This window comes from Mytilus edulis, chromosome 3, assembly GCF_963676685.1.
Source record: "Mytilus edulis chromosome 3, xbMytEdul2.2, whole genome shotgun sequence".
Classification (NCBI taxonomy): Eukaryota; Metazoa; Mollusca; class Bivalvia; order Mytilida; family Mytilidae; genus Mytilus; species Mytilus edulis.
In genome coordinates this window covers 31,028,037-31,048,951 of record NC_092346.1, presented here as the reverse complement: position 1 = coordinate 31,048,951, position 20,915 = coordinate 31,028,037, and the positions used below count along the sequence as shown (strand labels likewise).

The 20,915-nt window shown below is 31.4% G+C and overlaps 1 protein-coding gene across 5 annotated transcripts; it reads left to right on the top strand.

Annotated features, from left to right (window-relative positions):
* The first annotated feature begins 12,086 nt into the window (after positions 1-12,086).
* Positions 12,087-20,127, top strand: LOC139516226 (homeobox protein OTX2-like). Of its 5 annotated transcripts, none has more exons than XM_071306203.1 (4): positions 12,087-12,416; positions 14,888-15,124; positions 17,635-17,789; positions 18,878-20,127. In XM_071306203.1, exons 1-4 carry the CDS (start codon positions 12,404-12,406, stop codon positions 19,379-19,381), a joined length of 909 nt encoding a protein of 302 aa, XP_071162304.1. In that variant the 5' UTR covers positions 12,087-12,403; the 3' UTR covers positions 19,382-20,127. The 5 variants fall into 5 exon arrangements, with proteins under 5 accessions (XP_071162304.1, XP_071162303.1, XP_071162301.1 ...); XM_071306202.1 differs by having other exon boundaries at positions 12,124-12,416; positions 17,620-17,789; XM_071306200.1 differs by lacking the exon at positions 12,087-12,416 and adding an exon at positions 12,490-12,803.
* The last annotated feature ends 788 nt before the right edge of the window (positions 20,128-20,915 follow it).

Sequence of the window (20,915 nt, the reverse complement as noted above, 5' to 3'; positions counted from 1 at the left end):
GAATGGCATCAATTGATCTGCACGGCGCATACCTTGCTTGATCAATAGGAAATGTTTGACTTTCCGTCACCGGAAATTTGCGTTAGAAAAAGAACCGTTAAAAGCTACGATTTTCACCGACACGGAAACTGAACCGGATGGCAACAATGCATTAAAAGACAATGTAATAGAACACGAGAAAGACACACATAGACTTGTCTATCACTTAATAGAAAGTAGCATCTCACGCAGAAACATCCCTTTAACAAAAGACTTGCTCAGAGTACACTAAGACATAACACGAATATTAAGAATATTAAGTAAGGTGTTTGTTTGATACTAAGAACTCCTTATGTTGGAACACCTCTTGTATTGATAAAAAATAATTGTTTTACTAAAAGTGTGATCGGATAATTATACATGTAATAAAGGTACTCAGAACGGTGATATCAAAGAATAAACACAAACAATTATATTTAGATGAAAATTGTAGTATTTCAAAAATTTATGTCGCAAAAAATGCAAACACGAAATAAAAAAGAAACATAAAAAACGGCAAAGAAAACTGTCACAATTTTTTTGTTTATTAGTGTTAAAATGTTAAAATTTAATCATTGTGTTCTTATTTTTCGGTTTAACTAAAATTCCAATAGTTTCAGTATCTAACTAATTCTGCTATACGGAGTTTTACTCTTAATCAATAACAATCATAGATTAAGAAAATGCACCACGGCTCACGTGTTTGTCGATGGTTTACTGCGGAAGGAAAGTTTTACACTTGGTCACTAATTAAGATGATAGGTCCTCTTTTACCGGACACAATCAGAAGATGACCACATCCGCGTTTTGAAATATTTATCATCTTGTCACACTTTATAATGTCGTCAGTTAGGAGCCAGAGTAAGAGGTTTAAGTACCTCATGTGATTACAGTGGCATTTTTTTAATAAATGTTATAAAACGAACTCTTTACATATTCCTTGACTAGATAATATTTATTGGGGGAAAACAGTCAAAAAAAAGAATGTGTCCCTAGTACACGGATGCCTCATCCGCATTATCATTTTCTATGTCCAGTGGACCGTGAAAATGGGTTAAAAACTCTAATTTGGCATTATAACATAACATAACATAACATAACATAACATAACATAACATAACATAACATAACATAACATAACATAACATAACATAACATAACATAACATAACATAACATAACATAACATAACATAACATAACATAACATAACATAACATAAAATAACATAACGTCAGGTCCAACCGAGTATGCATATTAAATTAAAGCAATGCCAAAAATGATGCTAGATTCAGATATGTTTGAAAAGCATATTCTAATATTTTTTGTGTATCAAATAGTACTATCAACGTCAGAATATGTATGCTGTTGTTTAAGTGCCAACATTTTTTCTTGAACACCAATCTAACTGCTAATTTTTTATTTGAATGCCAAATACATATGTATCATTTCTATAGAAACGTATAGACAGATTTTTGCTATAACCATTGAAGACCAACCGCGCTCCTATTGTCAACCAAATAACCATGATGCATATCCATATGCTATGTGAAGTCATGTAGAAATTTTCATAGATTTCTTTCTCATAGATTCTATGTTTAACTACGTCAAAAAAGGACCCTGCAATACATACGGGTTGTGATTTGTAAAGGCCACTCGTAAGTGTATCCCATATATTTAAAAAGCGCATCTGCCGCCCAAGTCGACACATAAAAATATAGTTTCAATCATTTATGCAGACAATATAATAGAGTAGTTTTACGGATATAAAAGCGTGAAATATCAAATTATAATAAAAGAAAATGTTTTTATTGATCAGGCCGTAAATGGACAAACCCAATAAATGTCAGCCTTAGATTTTGCCATGTATCAGTTCGGAAAATGTTAAGTCAAATGACCGCATGCATACAAAGAAAGCTTAACACGAATACAATGATGTATAAAATTTAACCACACCATACGCTGGCTGTCTAGATCCCACGAGGTATGGTATACTGGGGTGTATCTTATTCTTATTGTTTATAGATGATGTCTCAGGTCTTTTCCTTTCGTGCATTTACGGAAAAGTAACATAGTCGAATAATCAAGATATTTGTTTTTGATAATTATATTTTTATTTCTTTATGACATTAGCACTTAGACACTAAATAATATATTGACATTGTTTATATTTTGTTTTGGAATATTTGTAATTTTTTAAGTTGATTTGATGTTATCTGCAGTTTTAGTGATTTTACATAGTTCACATCGACCATTCAATATTGGTTTACTTATTTATTCGCGGGTACATTTTGTTCACAATTATTTAATCCGATCCCCCTTTACATGCATTTCACGAATTATACATGTCCCAAAGACGTACAGTATAGATTATACGATGAAGCGAATGCACTCGTTGAACTGAGAACGTGTTTAAATCATATTTTTTTAACTGACTGTCAATTTCATAATCTCTGCATACAATGCTAATCAAAATCATTTGCAAACATTGTTTTTTTTTCCCAAAAAACTTCTAGTTATTATAAAGTGTATAAAAAAAATCAACAATTTTAAGATCAACTCATATCTATTTTGTTTTTAGTCTTGTCTTGTCTTGTATTTTGTTTCGTTATGTCTTGTTCTGGCCTTTTCTTATGTCTTAGCTTCTTGTTTTGTCTCGTGTCACATCACTCTCGCTGGAAACTGCAGAATCAAGAAAGGTAGATGAAAAATAATTGAAAATTATAGGTGACCCATAACCCAGATATTTTGAAGTTCGTTGAGAATGCTGGTTATTAAATGGGCCAATAGAATGTTCAATGACTTGCTTCCTGACTGTAGATATACATCAACCCACTTTTGAATGGCCTTGTAAGGCAGTCCCAACTTTTATTTAAAACATCACTTCAAAATATTTTTCATACTAGAAGTCTTTTAAAAAAGGTAATAAGTTAATCATTCAAATCCTACATTGAAAAAAAAAGAGATGTGGTATGATTGTAAATGAGACAACTCTCCACCAAAGACCAGATGACAAAAATGTTTACAAATTACCATCTTATCAACCCGAACATGCATGGAATAGTTGCCACTGGACGTTAAGCTACCAACAATCAATCTAAAAACGAACGTAGCTATATCTCCCGATCTCTTATCTGAGTGAAGATGTCTATGTGAATATTTTGTAGTTTTCTGTTGCCAAAATCAAGTTTTCACATTTTGCCAATTACATAAATGGCAAACTTTGCTATACTCATCACGTAGTTTAGCATTTGATGCTCGTCTGAAATTCTGTACATTTCAGGGCATAATTTATCATTTTCAAAATAAACGGAGAAAGCTTCAATGGACAATTTGATCTGAAATAAAATATTTACAAGCTATGCCCTTTTCTTCCGTCATCTAGAAACTAGAAAGATAAAAGTTAAAAACATTACATGTCTATTACTTGAAGATGGATAAGTATTTTGCGTCCGTGTTATTGAATATATGTTTCTTCGCGGTAATAAATTCATTAGAGTTCGACTCTGTGTGATCTGATAGTCAAGAAAATAATTAGCGTTCATTTTTGAGGAAACAGTTTTCCTATCAGATTTGTGTTTAATTAGTAATATTTCTTTCGTGTCCTTTTATTAGAAATTATTTGAAAAGTGATGAGTTGTAAAGATTCAGAATAAAACATCTGAAGATAACTGCGAAAATATGCTTTTGTCTACACGCGCCGATTGGAATTAGTCAGTCTGCAGAGGCTGTTAGCGGGCGCGATGTTCATAGTGAGAACGTGCGTTAAGGCGATAAGCCAATCGCACAGTGTCATCTTCGAAGTATCGTCTGCTTTATAAATTGAAGAATGGTTTCTGCCCCACTTTATTACTTTTTGAATGATATCTCGACCTTTCAGGAACCGACAAGTGTTTCCAAGAAACAATTCTTTTCATTAAAGACGAAATGTTTAATTTGAAGAGTAATGGAAACAAAAGTTACGGCTTAGATGTTAATTGATAGTTCATATGATTTTGATAAATAATTTTAAGATGTGTTGATGTCTTTTAGAACAGGAAGATGATACTATATGAACTATTTCACAAGATAGATCCCGAGGACAATTGAAAATCGAAGTCTCGAGGACAATAATAAACGAGGCAATACATAGGTAAGATGTAAGGGCAAATACTAAACAAAAGACGTGTGCAAACAACTCATTTTTGGGGAAATACAAATTCATATCAAAACCGGAGATGATATCAGAGGTACTCCGAGAGGAGACAGATCAGTCTCCATCTAATGAATTATAACATTCTAATAGGAATTCGGTCCATAGCAAGGAAGAAGAAGAAGATATACAGTATTCTGCTTTATGCATACTATTTGCATGCTATGCTTACAGATGATCCGCTTATAAATATAAAGTACAGGTACCGCCACATAGTACCTTTTTTAATGAACGGTATAATTTTCAAAAATCAAACAATGCCTTTAATATTTTGTCATAAGATTTTTTGGACAAAGTAAATCATGCCCATTTGTTAGTACAACATAGAGGTGATGGCATAGTTTTGTTTTATATCGTCTGTGTGAAATAAGAATTTCCTTTTCACAAAAGCAATAATATTCATCTGAAATAGTACTCCTGGCTATTTGTATCGTTGGTGCCTTTGTCATGTATTTTATTTAACATTCCTGATCAAGTGACTGACAAAATAAGTTATTTGTTTTATCTTTTATGCATTACAAGAAATATTGACAAATACTGCACGCATCTTTTTCCTTGTATAAATATCTAAAACAATATTTAAACATTTAGAAACCCAAATTTCAAACAGACATGAAAGTCTTAATGTCGCGTATCGCCTTGGATTTTATTTGGATAGTGAGAGTTTCTCTCCACGTTGTTTGGTCGGCGCAGGTTTCACGTATCGTCTGACGACGTGGTGTCGTTATATTGTGTACCGGGTGATATCTCTTAATTCGTGGTTAATTTACAGTTAATATTTGTAATGATATCGTATTATATTTGAAGAACTCGATCATTTAAACGATAGAAAATAAAGGAAAGTCTTATGTACTCAAAACCTTGTATTTACCTTTTTAATAAAAAAAAATCCGTAAAAGAATGCTTTACGGCCACCTAGGCATATCTAGATCCGATATTGACTTTTTTTAACTGAAAGTGTCACCAGATCAGAATTTTTCAATACTAAGTCGATACAATTTAAGCAGATTTAGAGAAGAGGGGTTTATCGAACGTAAAATGTTAAATACTTGTGTATTATCCGGAAATCAAACAAATGTATTGTTATATATCTTAATAATGCACTATGATGCTACCATATATCCAAATATTATCGTAAGGTGACATTTAGTTAGAAATGGGGATTATATATAGAGGGTCTTTATCGTTGTATTATTTACTTCATTCAACAAAACGCTTGATTGACAGAAACAAACAAAAAATATGACGTTAATCGTTATTTCTTATTCTGGAGAGGGGAAACTTTTCAGATAAAAATGCAGGTGGACAAGGGTTTTAAATGTTTTATTTTCTACAACAGTACCAAAGAAAGCATATTATATTTTATGTAAATTGAGATATTGTTAACTTATGAAACTAACTCCTTCAGGCAAAGTTGACTCCAGATATAAATTTGGCAAATCTGTTAATGTTATATACTTTTGGTGTTTCTATGTATTGATACAACCTTGGCCTTCAGTGTTCTTGTTGAAGGTAAACCCAGATAAGCACTTCGGACGCACAAAATTATATAAATAGTTATTTTCTGTTTCCAGTATAGAGTTTTGGATCGAAATCATTCTACTTCTTACTAAACGAAAATGCATACCTATTTTGTGTGATTGTGTTCTATTAGAATTTAGTCTTTGGCTATTCATATAATGGTTTGATTTATATACCAATGGTAAATTAATAGTACCGTCCAAGCAAAGTCAGTCAATGGTACTAAGAGAGTGGAGTTGTATCCGATATATTTTCTAAGGCTAAATAAAAATATATGTGTGGTTCCAGTAACCCTACCTTTTTCCCTAATTTTTCGTCTTAAAAATAGCCTACCCTGAAGATGTTATTGTCATTTTTCATTAAGCACTGTTAAAGTCAGAAGGTTGCGTCCATAGACTCAATGTAAAACAAAAAATCCCTACCAACCTACCCTAACTTTTTTCAGATGTAACTGGAACCACACATACTATTTTATTTGGCCTAAGCAAGTGATTCTATTTATCTTCTATCTTTTGGATCTTCCTACTAGTACTAGTATCGACATAGAAAAGATGATTCAAATATGTGTAGCATGGCTGTTTCTTTAGCAATGCATTAGAAATGTGTCCGAGTCCTCTTGTACATTTTAAAAGGCAATATTACAGATATTAAGACAGCACAATATTTTCAAGCTCCTGTTATTTTCAGTCTAACAAAATTATACAATAAAAACAAACAAATCTGCATGTATACTACAATGTCTAAATTTGTCTCGTCCCTTGCATGGTCTTTATGGTTTCTATTTCTTTGATAATTGCTTAAATAACGTGATGCTATATATTTATACTATAAGGAGGTCATATAACCTCCTTGGTTTATACTTATAAAATTATAAATAAATCATAATTCAAGACTTGTTATAATTTTATGATTTTTGTTTTTAGCTCTAAAGCCTATAAAGCGATTTGAAGCGATAATACTGTGAACATTTCATTTATAAATATAATTCAATATTTTTTATACGAATAATAAGTTAACGAGGATATATATGTTTATCAGTAGCTTCACCAGTTTAACCGTTTAGTATAGAAACAAATCAGAAAATTTTGTTCCATCATTCTGAGTAACGAAACTGTTTTATGTTTTACAATGTCATTTCAAACGGATAAAAAAGCGCACGAAATAGGCATTAATAATTGCCGTTTCGTTTTTATGGTATGTATTCAACTAATTTCAGAGAATTATACTTTGAAAAAATAGCTACTTAGTATAAAAGTCGAGAACAGACTTTTAATAGATACGGAATTTCTCCATTAGCTTCGAAAGGGGACCTTTTGATTTTGCTGGAGATGGGGTAGTCTTGTATTATTTTTATTTTAGTTTCTTGTGTACAATTTGGAAATTAGTATGGCGTTCATTATCACTGAACTAGTATATATTTGTTTAGGGGCCAGTTGAAGGACGCCTCCGGGTGCGGGAATTTCTCGCTACATTGAAGACCTGTTGGTGACCTTCTGCTGTTGTTTTTTCTATGGTCGGGTTGTTGTCTCTTTGGCACATTCCCTATTTCCATTCTCAATTGTATGGCTGTTGCCAGTTGCCAGGTTTATTTATCCTTCACCCGCAACTGTTTGGTCGATTTTGTAAAAAAAATTGTATTCTATAGTTTTGTCGGGCAGAACATTTATGTTCTTCCTGTCTTGAGCAGCGTTTTTTGTTTTCAGTTCTTTCCAAACAAATATAATCATTTCAAATCCCTACTCCCCTTCTCAGAAATTGAAAGGGTTGTTCTTTACGCATCTAGTACTACATTAACCCCAATAATTCAGTCGTTATATTCCGCTTACTACATTAACAAGAAAGTAAGAGAGATCGATTACGGGGAGGGACTGAATTACTCGGGTTAGTACTACAGCAGATGATAATTCTTTGACCCTAAATGAAATACAAAGATTTAATAAAACACACCCAGAAACCTAAAAAGTTGTAGCTTTGAGTTTCAGATGTAGGAATGAGTTTCACAAAATATATCTTGACTATAAATTGATCGCACGTATATATACTTAATTGTGTAAGACATGCTGTATGTGTGCCTAGCCCAAGTTATTAGCCTGTTATTTGTAGTTGTCGTTTGTTTCTTGCAACTCATTTGATTTTCGTTCATTATTTTATACATAAATTAGGCAGTTAGATTTCTCACTTGAATTGGTTTACATTTGTCATTTCGAGGCCTTTTTTTAGCTGACTATGCGGTATTGCCTTTACTCATTGTTGACGGTTGTACGATAACCTATAAATAGTAATTTCTGTGTCATTTTGGTCTCTTGTAGAGAGTTAACTTTGTCTCAGTGCCAATCAAACCACATCTTCTTATTTTCATATATTTACGATCATCAGTTTAGTCGTAAGGTTTTTTTTTGTGAAACTTCCCGAGACCATTTCGTGACGATGTGACTTTATTTTTTCCATGACTTCATATGGATACTTTGTTAATTGTTTTAAGTTCAAATATTTCTTCACCCTCTTCTTGTAAATTGAGGGGGAAAACATATCTCATAAAGGCCCGTATAGTTGTTGCACATTCTGACAAAAGAAGCTTTATTGCAGAAGTTGTAGCTAATTGTCTCAAGCCCCTAAAGAAATATTTTTGAGAGTGATTTCCGTAATGATAAACAATATAACACTTAAATTGTAATTTCTTTTACTCTATCTTAAGATTTTGGTTTCCTGTCTGAAATGATGTGATAAAATATATTATAGAAGGAAGAAGAAAATTCAAAGAAAGAATAAAATATAATAAATAAATAAACACAATGCCATCATGATGTGCAAACAAAAGTAGTTTGTAATTTCGGATGTAGCCTCTCTGACAAAATGTCACGGTTTTGTGACGTTTCCTGTCCCTATTTCATAAGTAAACAAATTATCTGTAAATATTTTGTTGTCGTTTTGTTGATTTTGACATCATATACCAGGATTTTGAAATAAAATCCTTTTCCGATATAGATCTTATTTCCGCTCGTTAAGGAATAAATGTTATGCATTGATTTTAGAAATCCGTTTCAACTATTTCTATAAGAGAATTATTTGACTCTATTTCGTGACGCTGTTATTTTTTTGAATAATAATAAAAAAAATCAAATTATAAATTCATCGATAAGTTACTTATAAATATATGTTGATTTAATATAAATATGAATAATTTTAGAAATCAGATAATATTTACTAAAAAATAACACTTTTTAGTGTATTCGCATTTTTTTTTTTGTACATGTGCATGCATTTACTTTTTCTACCAAATATGTTTTGTGTATTCGCAGTAACAGATCGTTTCAATATGCAAGCGCATTAACCTTTTTATTTAAAATTCTATAAATGTGTATTCGCATTTACAAATCGTGTAAATATACAAGCGCATTTATGTTTTTCTACAAAATCCTTTTTGTGTATTCGCAACATATAATTTGTGTCAAGATATAAGCCCATTTACGTTTTTCTATAAAATTTGGCACCATTAGCTTTTAAATGACAGAAGAAAAAACAACATACATTGACATGCCTTGTTCAAAATAATTTGGCATGAAAGCGTGTATGAACGGAACATCTCATTAATCAACTTCGTATTCTCTCTATTAAGATGGTGCCTTATTGTTATAAAAACATAATGTCACAATTTTAAATGTTTCCGTAGAAAAGAACAAGACTTTACAAGCTTTTTAATGATTACTGTAGTAATAGCTAAGCGGATAAACCTCTCTAAGACGATTATCATCATATCTACAATTAACATGTGATTATTCGCACAAATTTTCACAATAAAGGCTAAATTTTAATTAACTCGTCTTTCAAGGCTTCTCCTCGATGGCGGGTGTGTTTGATGTCCTTTTAGGGCCTTAATTTTGAGATTTCCGTTGGAATCGGTAAAGGGAATGTTTTACTAGATTTTAAAATTCATTGTTTTGACTCAGAAGGGGTTCTTCTTAACTCAGTGTGCATCGACGGTGGCTTGTTTGTTTGCTCAAGAAGCTTTAGCAAAGGGGTGAAAAATTACACTAACTCTTTAATTGTTAATTAATTAATAGAGCTACGCACGTCGATTCTTGCTCATCTGATTAAATCAGTAATCTTACTGTATTCCAATTACTGATGAATCTAATAATATATCTTTGATCTTACAAAATACCGTTAATTTGCACAGTGCGATACCGTAAAGTCAAAATAATTAATAAATTATACCTGATAAGATATATGTAAATTTCATCTTGTGCCAAATTTTGCGGTAAAAAAATAAAATTTGTGTGAAAAAAAGAAGGAATGAAAATAAATATCAACACAATCCCCTGCAAAATAAAACAACATTTTATTCTATCTTTTGATTGATTCTGTTGGATCATAAATATTTCAGTTAGAAAAAGAGATATCTATTAAATATGTTTGTGTCTACGGAAGTTTGCAAAAGTGTACTCAGTGTGTCTGCCCTATGCATCTATAAAGGGCGATTTTTTACCAAAAAGACATAGTACACAGTTTTTCTTTTTACATATGCTTTTACATTTACAAAGCAACAAAATATATGAATATTGTCTAGAAAATTTACTGTGTCGTTAGTAAAAATTGCCGCAAAAAATTACTTGATTATCAAGTCATTTCGCAAGTCATAAGATTGCAATGAAGATAAAACCATCACCTTAGCTAAAAATTTATAAGAATAACTATTATTCAATGAGATGAAACTGGTTTGTAAAAGAGAGATCCAGAAGTTCTTCTGTATCCGAATGGTGTAAACTGCCGTAAACTCTCTGAAGAAAAGGTGCACGGGCAAATGTGGAATTGCCATCTGACTATATAATACATTTTCCTGGAATAGTTGAAAAAATTTCCACTGAATAAATTACATTTTCGTTAAATAAAACATATTTGACTAGTGTCTGTCATATTTTTGTATATGATTGTGGATCTATGCTTTATATGTTATGAAGTTGTTTAGTCTTGTCTATATGAATGTAAACATAATAATAAGTATCTATGCATTGGTTAATTCATTTATGCTTATAAAATTATACAATTTCTATACAACTCCCTTTGATTGAAAATTATATTCTTTTTTCATCACAACATCGTCTAAAAAATATATAATCCGTTTTGTTTTTTTTGAATAACCGCCCCCCCCCCCCCCCCCCCTCTTTTTAAAAAAATATCTTGTCTCAGGCTCCATTCAATTGCACGATATATATAGTGCAAGGAATATACAACCATCCCTCTCCTCTCTCGTTCTCTTCGTTCCTCCGTGTATATGTGTGTTGAATGTTGGATGCTTAATGTCTAGTGGCAAATATTTCAAGCAATTTCAGGACGACCCTTAATTTCTAGTTGTCCTAAAAAAAAAAACCGAGAAAAAAACACATTTCAAACACACGAATCCAAACATCCCTTTTAAAGCTGAGTTTCTGTTTTATTGATGTATAACACATATTCCTTTATATTGTTCTCAATGATAAATTTACATGTCGCAGTGATAACATACACCAAGCATTCAATCTGGAGAGCGGGGCCATATACAGACAGCACCGGCGTTGGGACTTATTATAATTGTTTTAAAGCAATAACTTATCGTAGCTCCAAACAATCATTTTTTAAACATTCCAACCCCTATCCGCAACTTAAATTCATCCTTCTAAGTGTCCAACATCCATGAAATGTGCCTGTCAAATAAAATAATATACTAAATAGTAGAAAATATCAATCGGTTTTACCATAGATGTAATACCCATATCGGAAATACATATGGTTTTATGAAAGGCTTAAAACAGTTTTAATTTTATGCACACAGTAGTATTTGTTTTTTCTTACTCTTATTTGGTTTTAAGTCATGCTAATACACTTAAAATGATTGATAAACCAAAAAAGGAGATAAATGTTTTATAAGCTGGATTATATTGAGATTTATCATACGAGCAATATATATATATTGTGGTAAAACTTTATATGGGTGATATTTTAAGAAGCATAATCATCTTGACTTGTCCCCATGAATAAACATTAAAATTTTATTTTTTTATAATTTACATACTTTGTATTAGCAAAATTTTATGTTGATTTTAGATTTCGGTTATATTCTATCTTCTTATTCTTGTAAATGTATTTCCATATTTAGATAAACTATTTGAAATAAATCAAAGTTTTAGTCATTCTATTTTTAGAACAATAATTTAAAATATGAATAAAAAATACAATTTTATTCTAATTAGATTTTTAAGAAAGAAAAAAAGTTAAAGTTAATTAAATTAACTCAATATTTTTGTTGTAAACAATATTTTTCGACAGAGTTCTTTAATTTGATTGGTTGTAAAATATCAAATTGGGCGGAGCTAAAATTTCGCACGAGTACTATACAAGTAAGGGAACTCCTAGCAATATCAATCATTATTTATTATTTATTGTCACCGAATTAAGCCGTGCTTTACACAGTTAAGACGATTCTAAGCTTAGAAGTAATTCAACAATTTTGTATTTTACTCGAAGATTTTCGTCTTAAATTGTTGGCAGAAGACCGTATACCTTTTTTAATCCGTCAGTTTTTAACTTGAAGTTTAAGTTCACTAACATTTAATTTTGATGCGACACTTGTAATACGGATTATCCCTATTTAGTACACAGGTGATCGGTAGGAAAAATACAGACATTCTACAAGCTGAATGACCAGAGCAGGTAAGAATTAAATTAAGATTATACTTATTTAATTTTCTAAATTAAGTATTAAATATTATAGCCACACGTATTTACTTACTTACAAATTGTCCATATACATATACACCCGTGTGTACCTGCTCTAAAGCATTCATTCACTAGGATTATATACTTAAAGATTTAGAAATATATGTTTGTGAAAAACATTACAAATATTCACGAATATTTATATGGATATTTTATCGGTAAAAATTCAACATTGAACTAAATATTATTCGCAATGGGAAATTGATCATTTATTATTCGAGGAAATACGAATTTAATATTAATTCAAAATGTCGGTGGAAAATATTAACATGACAAATGCGCTTGGCTCGGAACAAAATTTAGAACGGGCCCATTTAGAAGGTAAGCGACTGCGTGGGACAAATTCACATCAGCAAGTTATAAGAAAATATTTAACAACTTTATAGTATATTTTTTTATAATACAGAATAAAACATATTTGAATATTTTTTAAGACACAAAAACAATTCTTCATGAACATTTAAATTTCTATTTTCGTAAATATTATATACACATGTTTGTATGTGGACGGACTTTGTCCAGTTTATAAGTTGACCACAACAGCTTACATCATTTAGGACACTGTGACACTTGGGTTATCATAAGTGCTGATAAACCGTCCCAAACATGTCCTTCATTTTCAAGTGTGTACATTAATAGTTTCAAATCTTCAATTATAATTAGGAATATATCTTGTTAAAATTGTCAGAAAGTAAATTTGTGTATAAATTTTAAAATGTCTATAGGGGTTCAGTTGTCGTATATAATTTTCAGAATAAAATATACTTGAAATAAATAATATTTTTTATATTTATTTACATTGTAATAGATTAATTGTTGTATTAATATAAGAACACAATCTGCGATATCTTTAATACTGTCTATATAAGAACAATGGCTAAAATATTAAAATCACATTTATATTTAGTTTAGTTAATTCACACCAAAACAAATAAATGTTTTGTTGACGTTACCGAGCTAGTCTGTTCAGCCAAACATACTGGCCAAAAGTAAACATTTTCAAATGCCCAATGGTCGCTCTAATGAATTTGTTCTTTCTGTACAAATTTACTTTTCGCAAATAGTTCCTGTAAAATTGTGTTGTTCGTGTTGTGAAACTAAATCACAGGAAAAGGTAATATTTACTTTGTAAGTTATTCTTTTTTAAATGCCACAAATTTTGTTGACTTACCATTTATCATACAATTGTTCCATTCGTCCTCGATTTTTCCCTCAACATTTATGAATTTATAAGTTTATATTTTTTCTCAATTCTCTTCTAAAAAAAGCAATTATAAGTGTTGTTCCGGAAAATATTGTGCAAACTATAAACTAATCCTAACTTCCGTTGTATTCTAAAGACGAAATATTAACCAAGGTTCTTCAGTTGCCGCCATTTTTATATCAGTAAAACAGAAAACTTGAATGTTAGATTAAACTTTTATGTATGCATGTTTGACATTAATCTATATAGCCGTAGAACTTCAACAGAATTCATTGAAAAGGGAGTCAATGCCGGGTAGACCCTTTTCTCAAAAATAAAGGGACTTGAACTGTAGAAACCTGATCCCAAATGATAAGAAGATAAAACAAAACATCAGACCCCTTTAGCATAACCTGGGAACAGTATATCTGTTATATATATATGTTCCTGGCATAACCAAAAACCACACATCTAAGATACTTTTAACCTCAGTAAACATTTGATAAGGGGCCAGAAAATAACCTAATTAGGAAAGATAATATGGAAAATAAAGATGCATTAAGTACTTCAATAAAATTCGGATCACATAAGCCTCTTTAATCGGTTTCAAATCCGTAATGTTTACAGAAACCTCTTATTTCTGAAATTTACAACATGTTCTAAATGCAAAAAAATACCCATAAGACAACATTTAAAACGAAACCAAAGTCACCATGGCCAAAGGCCTCTTTACAAAAACATTTTACAAGTGATATCGATTAATTAGTGACCTGTGCTCATTTAATTAACAAAAAAGAATAATTGATTGTTAGGAGACAAAACTCGCGGGTGATCGCATTTTTACTGTCACCAACACGTCACGGATATGATTGGTCAAGTCCATCCTGTTGTCCAATCAAATTCGAGGAAATGTGTTGACAGTCATTTAGCAAGGTGGGATTTAAAAAGTGGGTGTTAAGACGAAAAGACAAAATGAAAGATAATTATCCCATCATACGTATCGTACAACAATAGACAGGTCAAATAATTGTATCATTTGAAAGTTGAACATATTCATGGATCATTTAATGGTTGTCCATTTGTAGTGAACATCTCAAGAATTAGCACACCTGTGTTGACAGCTTCATTATAGCTGTCCCGTCGACAAATAAACATTTAAGGAAATAAACTTAAACTTACAACCGAATATATTTCTAATTTGAATAAATGCATCTGTTTACAGTTCAAAATAGTGGGCTTTCGGACCAGGAATCACAAAACACAGACAACTATCTAGATTCATCTTCACCTGACCACCATCTTCATCATCCAACAGGAATGACAAGTGTAGCCTACAGTCAGCCGTCTGTTCTACCTCCATCATCAATGTCCGCCAAGGCACCACCATACTCAGTCAATGGTCTTAGTTTGGGACAGTCAAACATGGATTTGATGCATCCAGCTATGGGATATCCATCAGGTAAGCTGATTGTCCGTAATTGTTTGCTTAGTCTATACGTGTTATATTGTTTCAACCTTATAGAATTGTCCGAAATATTTCTGCACATCGGTGCAAATGTAGTTCACGTTTAACCTGTTAATGACATTGTCCAGTTGTTTACCTTTTTTTAGTTGCTTTTCTGTTTTTATTTAAATAATGTAGGTAAAGGCGTACTGCTATATATTTAATAAGATTAATGCTACAATTTTAAAAACATTATTTACAAAAAATACTTTAAAATTGAGAAACAAATTTGAAAAATAAATACAAAGGTTAACCGCGTGTTGGTTTTATACAGAATAAGAAAGTGGTATGGGATGGTGAAATGATTTGATTAAAATTAGAACGAACTTCCACACTAAAATTCCTCTGTTTTGTGCTCTTAATTGTGCGAGTTTTTCTCCGCGAGTGGCCTTTATTTTCTCCGGAAATTTTCAATAATAGTTTGTTGGTTGTGAATGGGGTATAAATGTCTTTTGATCAGTGTGTATCCAGATCGTCTTTTGTTGGTATTCAGTGTCCTACTGTGGTCTTATTCTTGTTTTATATTAATACTATGAGGTTGTAAACATGAGCTGGTCCTGATACATTTCCTCGGTTATAAACGCACACCTGCATACTATAACCGATCTTCCAATTCAATATTAAATTTGATGGTTAAAAATTCAAATATATATTTCTTATTGTGTGGGTAGAGATTCGTTTCATTTGAAAACAGCGAAGTTTTCTTTTTATTTAATTTGAAATTTGCATACATAGAACATGAATAGAATTTAGACTGAATCCTTATATATACAACATTCAGAATAGGGATCTTTATTTTGAAATAAATTGAAAATGTGTGTATATTGGTAAACATTATTTAACATATGCATCAAAGATCTTTTCATTTTTTGGGACGTTCTATACAGATAAAGGAAATATTTGTCACTGGTGTACAAGTTGTTTGTCATTTGCAACATTGATTTTAACACGAACTAAAATTTAACGTTTAATTTGAAAATAAAGTGATTTCAAAAGAAATTCCGAAAGTGAAAAATTTTCTCATGAAATCCAACGTTTTGTATTCTGACAGTCACGAATTCTATTCACAAGTTCTCTTTCAAATCAACGGTACATTGCATTTTTATGAAGGCGATGCTCCTATAATTGAAAAGAAAATAAAGCAATTTAGTTTGTAAATTTTGACGAGACGAAAAAGAAACTATACGTGAAGTCACATACTTTTACAAGCAATACTGTTTCGACGGGGCAACAGTTTCTAAAGGTTTATAAATAATACAATCGTCGGTCTTTATATGTGTTAGATAACATAGTATGTGTTCTTGTGTGTACTTAACATAGTGTGAACAATGTTTGTGTGGTCTCCTGCAAATTTTATTGTAGGCTTCGCATTTTTCTTCAACTCGAAAGGTGTAATAGATTGACAAATTATTGTCGCATTCGCGAAGGGAAACACATCCGTCCGATTCTTATGAATGAAGTTGTTGTCAAAATTTATGTATTGGTGGCGTCAGTCCGCTCTTCAAATAGGCAATAGATCTTCACATTGTAAAACGTGATCGACTATTAATATCACATCAAATATGTATATATTTTACCTTAAAGTTTACTCAATTGCGCAATGGCTTTTTCAAATGGGGCATTCTCTTTTTTCAAAACGTAGCGTTTGTTTTTATTGGAGAACATTGATAAGGGAGCTACCATTTGATTTTTATGGGGGGGCTAGGATGAAAAATTTTGTCCTGCTTTTTTTTTTAGTTGAAATCTCTGTCCTGCCTTTTTATTTTTTACTCTATTCGGTCCTGCCTTTTTTTTTACTAGTTATCCTGACTTTTTTTACACAAATTGTCATCCTGCCTTTTTTTTTTACCAAGTTGCTCATCCTGCCTTTTTTTTTTACTCAAAACTCCTGTCCTGCCTATTTTTTTCAAATTTCATCCTAGCCCCCCCATAAAAATCAAATGGTAGCTCCCTAACAATTACAGGAAAAATATCAATATTTTGCCCCATTTTCATTAAAATATTAATATATTCATTCTCTCTCATTGTATGTAAATCGATGGGATTGAACCAAATAAACTCGACTTGTATGAATTCTTAAAACATCTGTTGACTCAAAAGGAAGTTATAACTAAATGGACAGGAAAATTTATTTTAATTCAAGAGAGTAGACTTTCGATTTTTGTATTTTTATGAGCAATAAGATGTGTTATAAACGGGAGAGGAGTGGACAATTTTCCGCGCAAATGAGGATTATTGTGTATTAGCATACAATAACCTGTTTCGTGATAGCATAGTAATGTCGTCTGCCCGGTAATGACTAGATGTTGTGTGGATAGTGACTAGATATCAGCCATGTTGTATGTTGTGACTTGATGTTCATGTTGTATAACTTGACTAGATTTAATTGTTGTGTACATATATTTATAAGTTGTCAAAATAGTTAAAATCATCTTTTATATAGTGATTAGATTTTTATGTTTCAGTTGGAAATCCCCGCAAACAGAGACGTGAAAGAACCACATTTACAAGAGCACAACTTGATGTACTCGAGGCATTATTCCAAAAGACAAGATATCCAGACATTTTCATGAGAGAAGAAGTAGCCTTAAAAATAAATCTACCAGAATCACGAGTACAGGTATGCATCAATTTTCAAACTTCATTGAAAAATCTAACCCGAATATTCCAGTCGCCATTACCCGATGATTCAAAAAGACTTTGAGCATACACAAATAAAGCAGTAATCATCATTAGATTTTTTCTTAAAATTCGACACATGTTTTTTTACAATCTTTTTATAAAAAAAAAATCTGAAACTGATATGTCCAAACTTAGAATTTTTCACACGGTCTTGTATTTATCTACTTTAATGGATAATTTCTTACAAAAACATACAAATTAGAGATAATCATTACCAAGTAGTATCTCTTGTCAGTTTCTCACCCTGGGGGACTACCTGTTACATTCATGTGTATTGTCCATTTGAATTAAACCTAATTTTATTTCAATTTTGAAGATTTCACTTAAATTTTCATTTTCATTTTCAATTCTCCTTTTCATGTGTAAAATGACAACAGCTATTTGAAATCTTAATATCGTTTAGAATATAATAGTAGTTCGGTCTTCGTGCATTAATGTGATGTTTTCCCCCATTATATTATTTTTCTAAAAACAGGACCCCTTTTAGCCTTTTTACCTTTTTGTCTTATCGTCGCATAATTACAGAGGACACATGTATTAAAAAAGGTGTAAAATTTTATACAAACACCTGAAAAAGTTGTCATGAAATTAATTAATCTCTTCGCCGAATATTTGATATCAACACATTCTTCTCTCAGATTTCTTTGATCTCGGCGTCAATACAGGCATATGATAATACATTCAATAAGGACAATCTTTACCAATATTCGATGTATAACATATTATATAATAAAAAGAATTAAAAAAAAACCGGAGAAATCATTGTAAAACAAACATCGCGATAATATTTTTTTTAACATTGTAGCGGATAGATATATTTTCCTATCTTTTTGCAATGGAAAAATAATAAACCTAGTTACTTCGTTTGTTCGAAGTGAATTTGTTAGGCAGCCAAATGAATAAAAAAAATAAAAACACACATATATTATATTTCGGGTCTCTGGTTGAGAATTGTCTCATTGGAAATTATACCACATCTTCTTATTTTTATTTTTATATTTATATGTATTTCATTTGTTATTTCAGGTTTGGTTCAAAAATAGAAGAGCCAAGTGTCGTCAGCAACAAAAGGCACAAGAAGGAAAACCAAAACCTCCAACACCAAAGAAGTCTAAATCTCCACCACCTCCATCAACTTCTCCAGTATACTGTAAACCTCCAATAGTCTCTAGTCCTGTTACCAACGGTGGTATGAATACTGGATCATCTATATGGAGCCCGGCAGCTATCCCACAAGTAAATGATATCATGAATTCCAACAGCTGTATGCAGCGAGGAGGCTATCCTATGTCTAATTCACAACCAACATCTTATCCTCATCAAAATTATGGACATTCATCTTATTATGGAAGCATGGACTACTTGAATCATATGCAACTTCCGGTGATGACAAATCAAATGAATCAATCGGGTCTTACAAATGGTAACCAGGTTGGATCATACGGTTCCCTGGCCGCACAAGGTTATTCACGTCCAGTCGAATGCGACTACAAAGACACTTCATCATGGCCGAAATTCCAAGTCTTATGAGAGTCAATTACTAAACAGACAGATATTATTCAAATGATATATTGAAACGAACAAAAATTATCTACTCGAGCAAGCAGACGTTTATCGTCAGGGAGATATGTTACCTCGTCTGCAGCTCGCGGTTTCGTGTACATTCCACTTCTAACGATCTCATTATAGTGGACAGATAATGAAAAAACTTGCCACATCCACGGAGTGGGGCCACGTCCACCGAGTGGATTTTTTTACAGTGCTGTATCGTATAGTGATTGTGGTGCAAAAAACGTGTTGTTAAATACAAAAATATTCACACCTCATGACAATCTCAACAACGTGCATAATATTTGGTTGTCGTTTTCATGGGGCAGCCATTTTAAAGCATTTTAATTTATATCCATGACGCTTTTGTTTTCGTATTTAATTTTATTGAAATATTACCAAATACTCAAAATTGTTCTTATATATTTCTGAAACCATTGACAACGATTTACCAGAACGAAATTTCTCGATCATCATTTTTTTTTTATTTGAGATTCGTAATATTTTTTTTATTATTCCTGAATGAGAGATGAATGATTGGTAATTGATTGTTTTGTATACAATGGGTGATGTAATAAATTATATATATTTTATTTGAGATATTTTGCGTGAATTGTGTAAATGTAATGTGCATGTTCATACTCATCAACCACAAACTATGTTTTGATGAGAGATATTTTACATATTGGAACAGTCTGTTCTAATAAAATGTTGTTTGAAAACAAAAATTTTGTTGTGTTTATTGAGAAAATTTCTCCCTTTATTTCCTGATGATTTTTATATTGCTGTTAAAACCCTCAAAGAAACCAGGATACTCGTCATCTAATGTATCATGGTCTACAAAAAAAAAATGCCCTCATTTTCAAGTTGCACTCGGAAATTCCGCCCTTTATCAGAACATAAATGCTGAATTTATTGATATTTATTCTCGTCTCAAATATGCATAGAAAATTTGCCACTGGAGTTAAGGAAACTAAATCAAGCAAGCATACATATACTACAGCAGAAATGTAGAAAAAAATCAACCTTATTAAAACCACACATCAACATCTCCGAAACTATACATTTTGTTACTCCATATGCATTTGTCAATATAAAAAAAAGGAGTGTTATTGATTATGAACATTTAGTATATCTATCCCTATATAAACTAAAATGTACACTTGACCAAAACAAAATTCTATCGAATGATATTTTATTCTTACAAGGACGAATTAAATAATTTCCTTTTTATGCAATATTTACCAAAATATGAGCTTAACAATACCATATAAAAGAATACATAAAAATAAACATGAATCACTGAAAATATAGGACAGTTCAACATACCACACCTGGAAAAAAGATTGGCTACAAATAATTATATATACAGACCTATAGTTGTTAATTTCTGCGTCATTTGATTTCTTATGGAGAGTTGGCCTCATCGGCAATCATACCACATCTTCTTGTTTTTATAAACGAAAAAAGCAAGTAACATCTGACACAGTAATGGTCTAAATTGTCCGATTTGGTA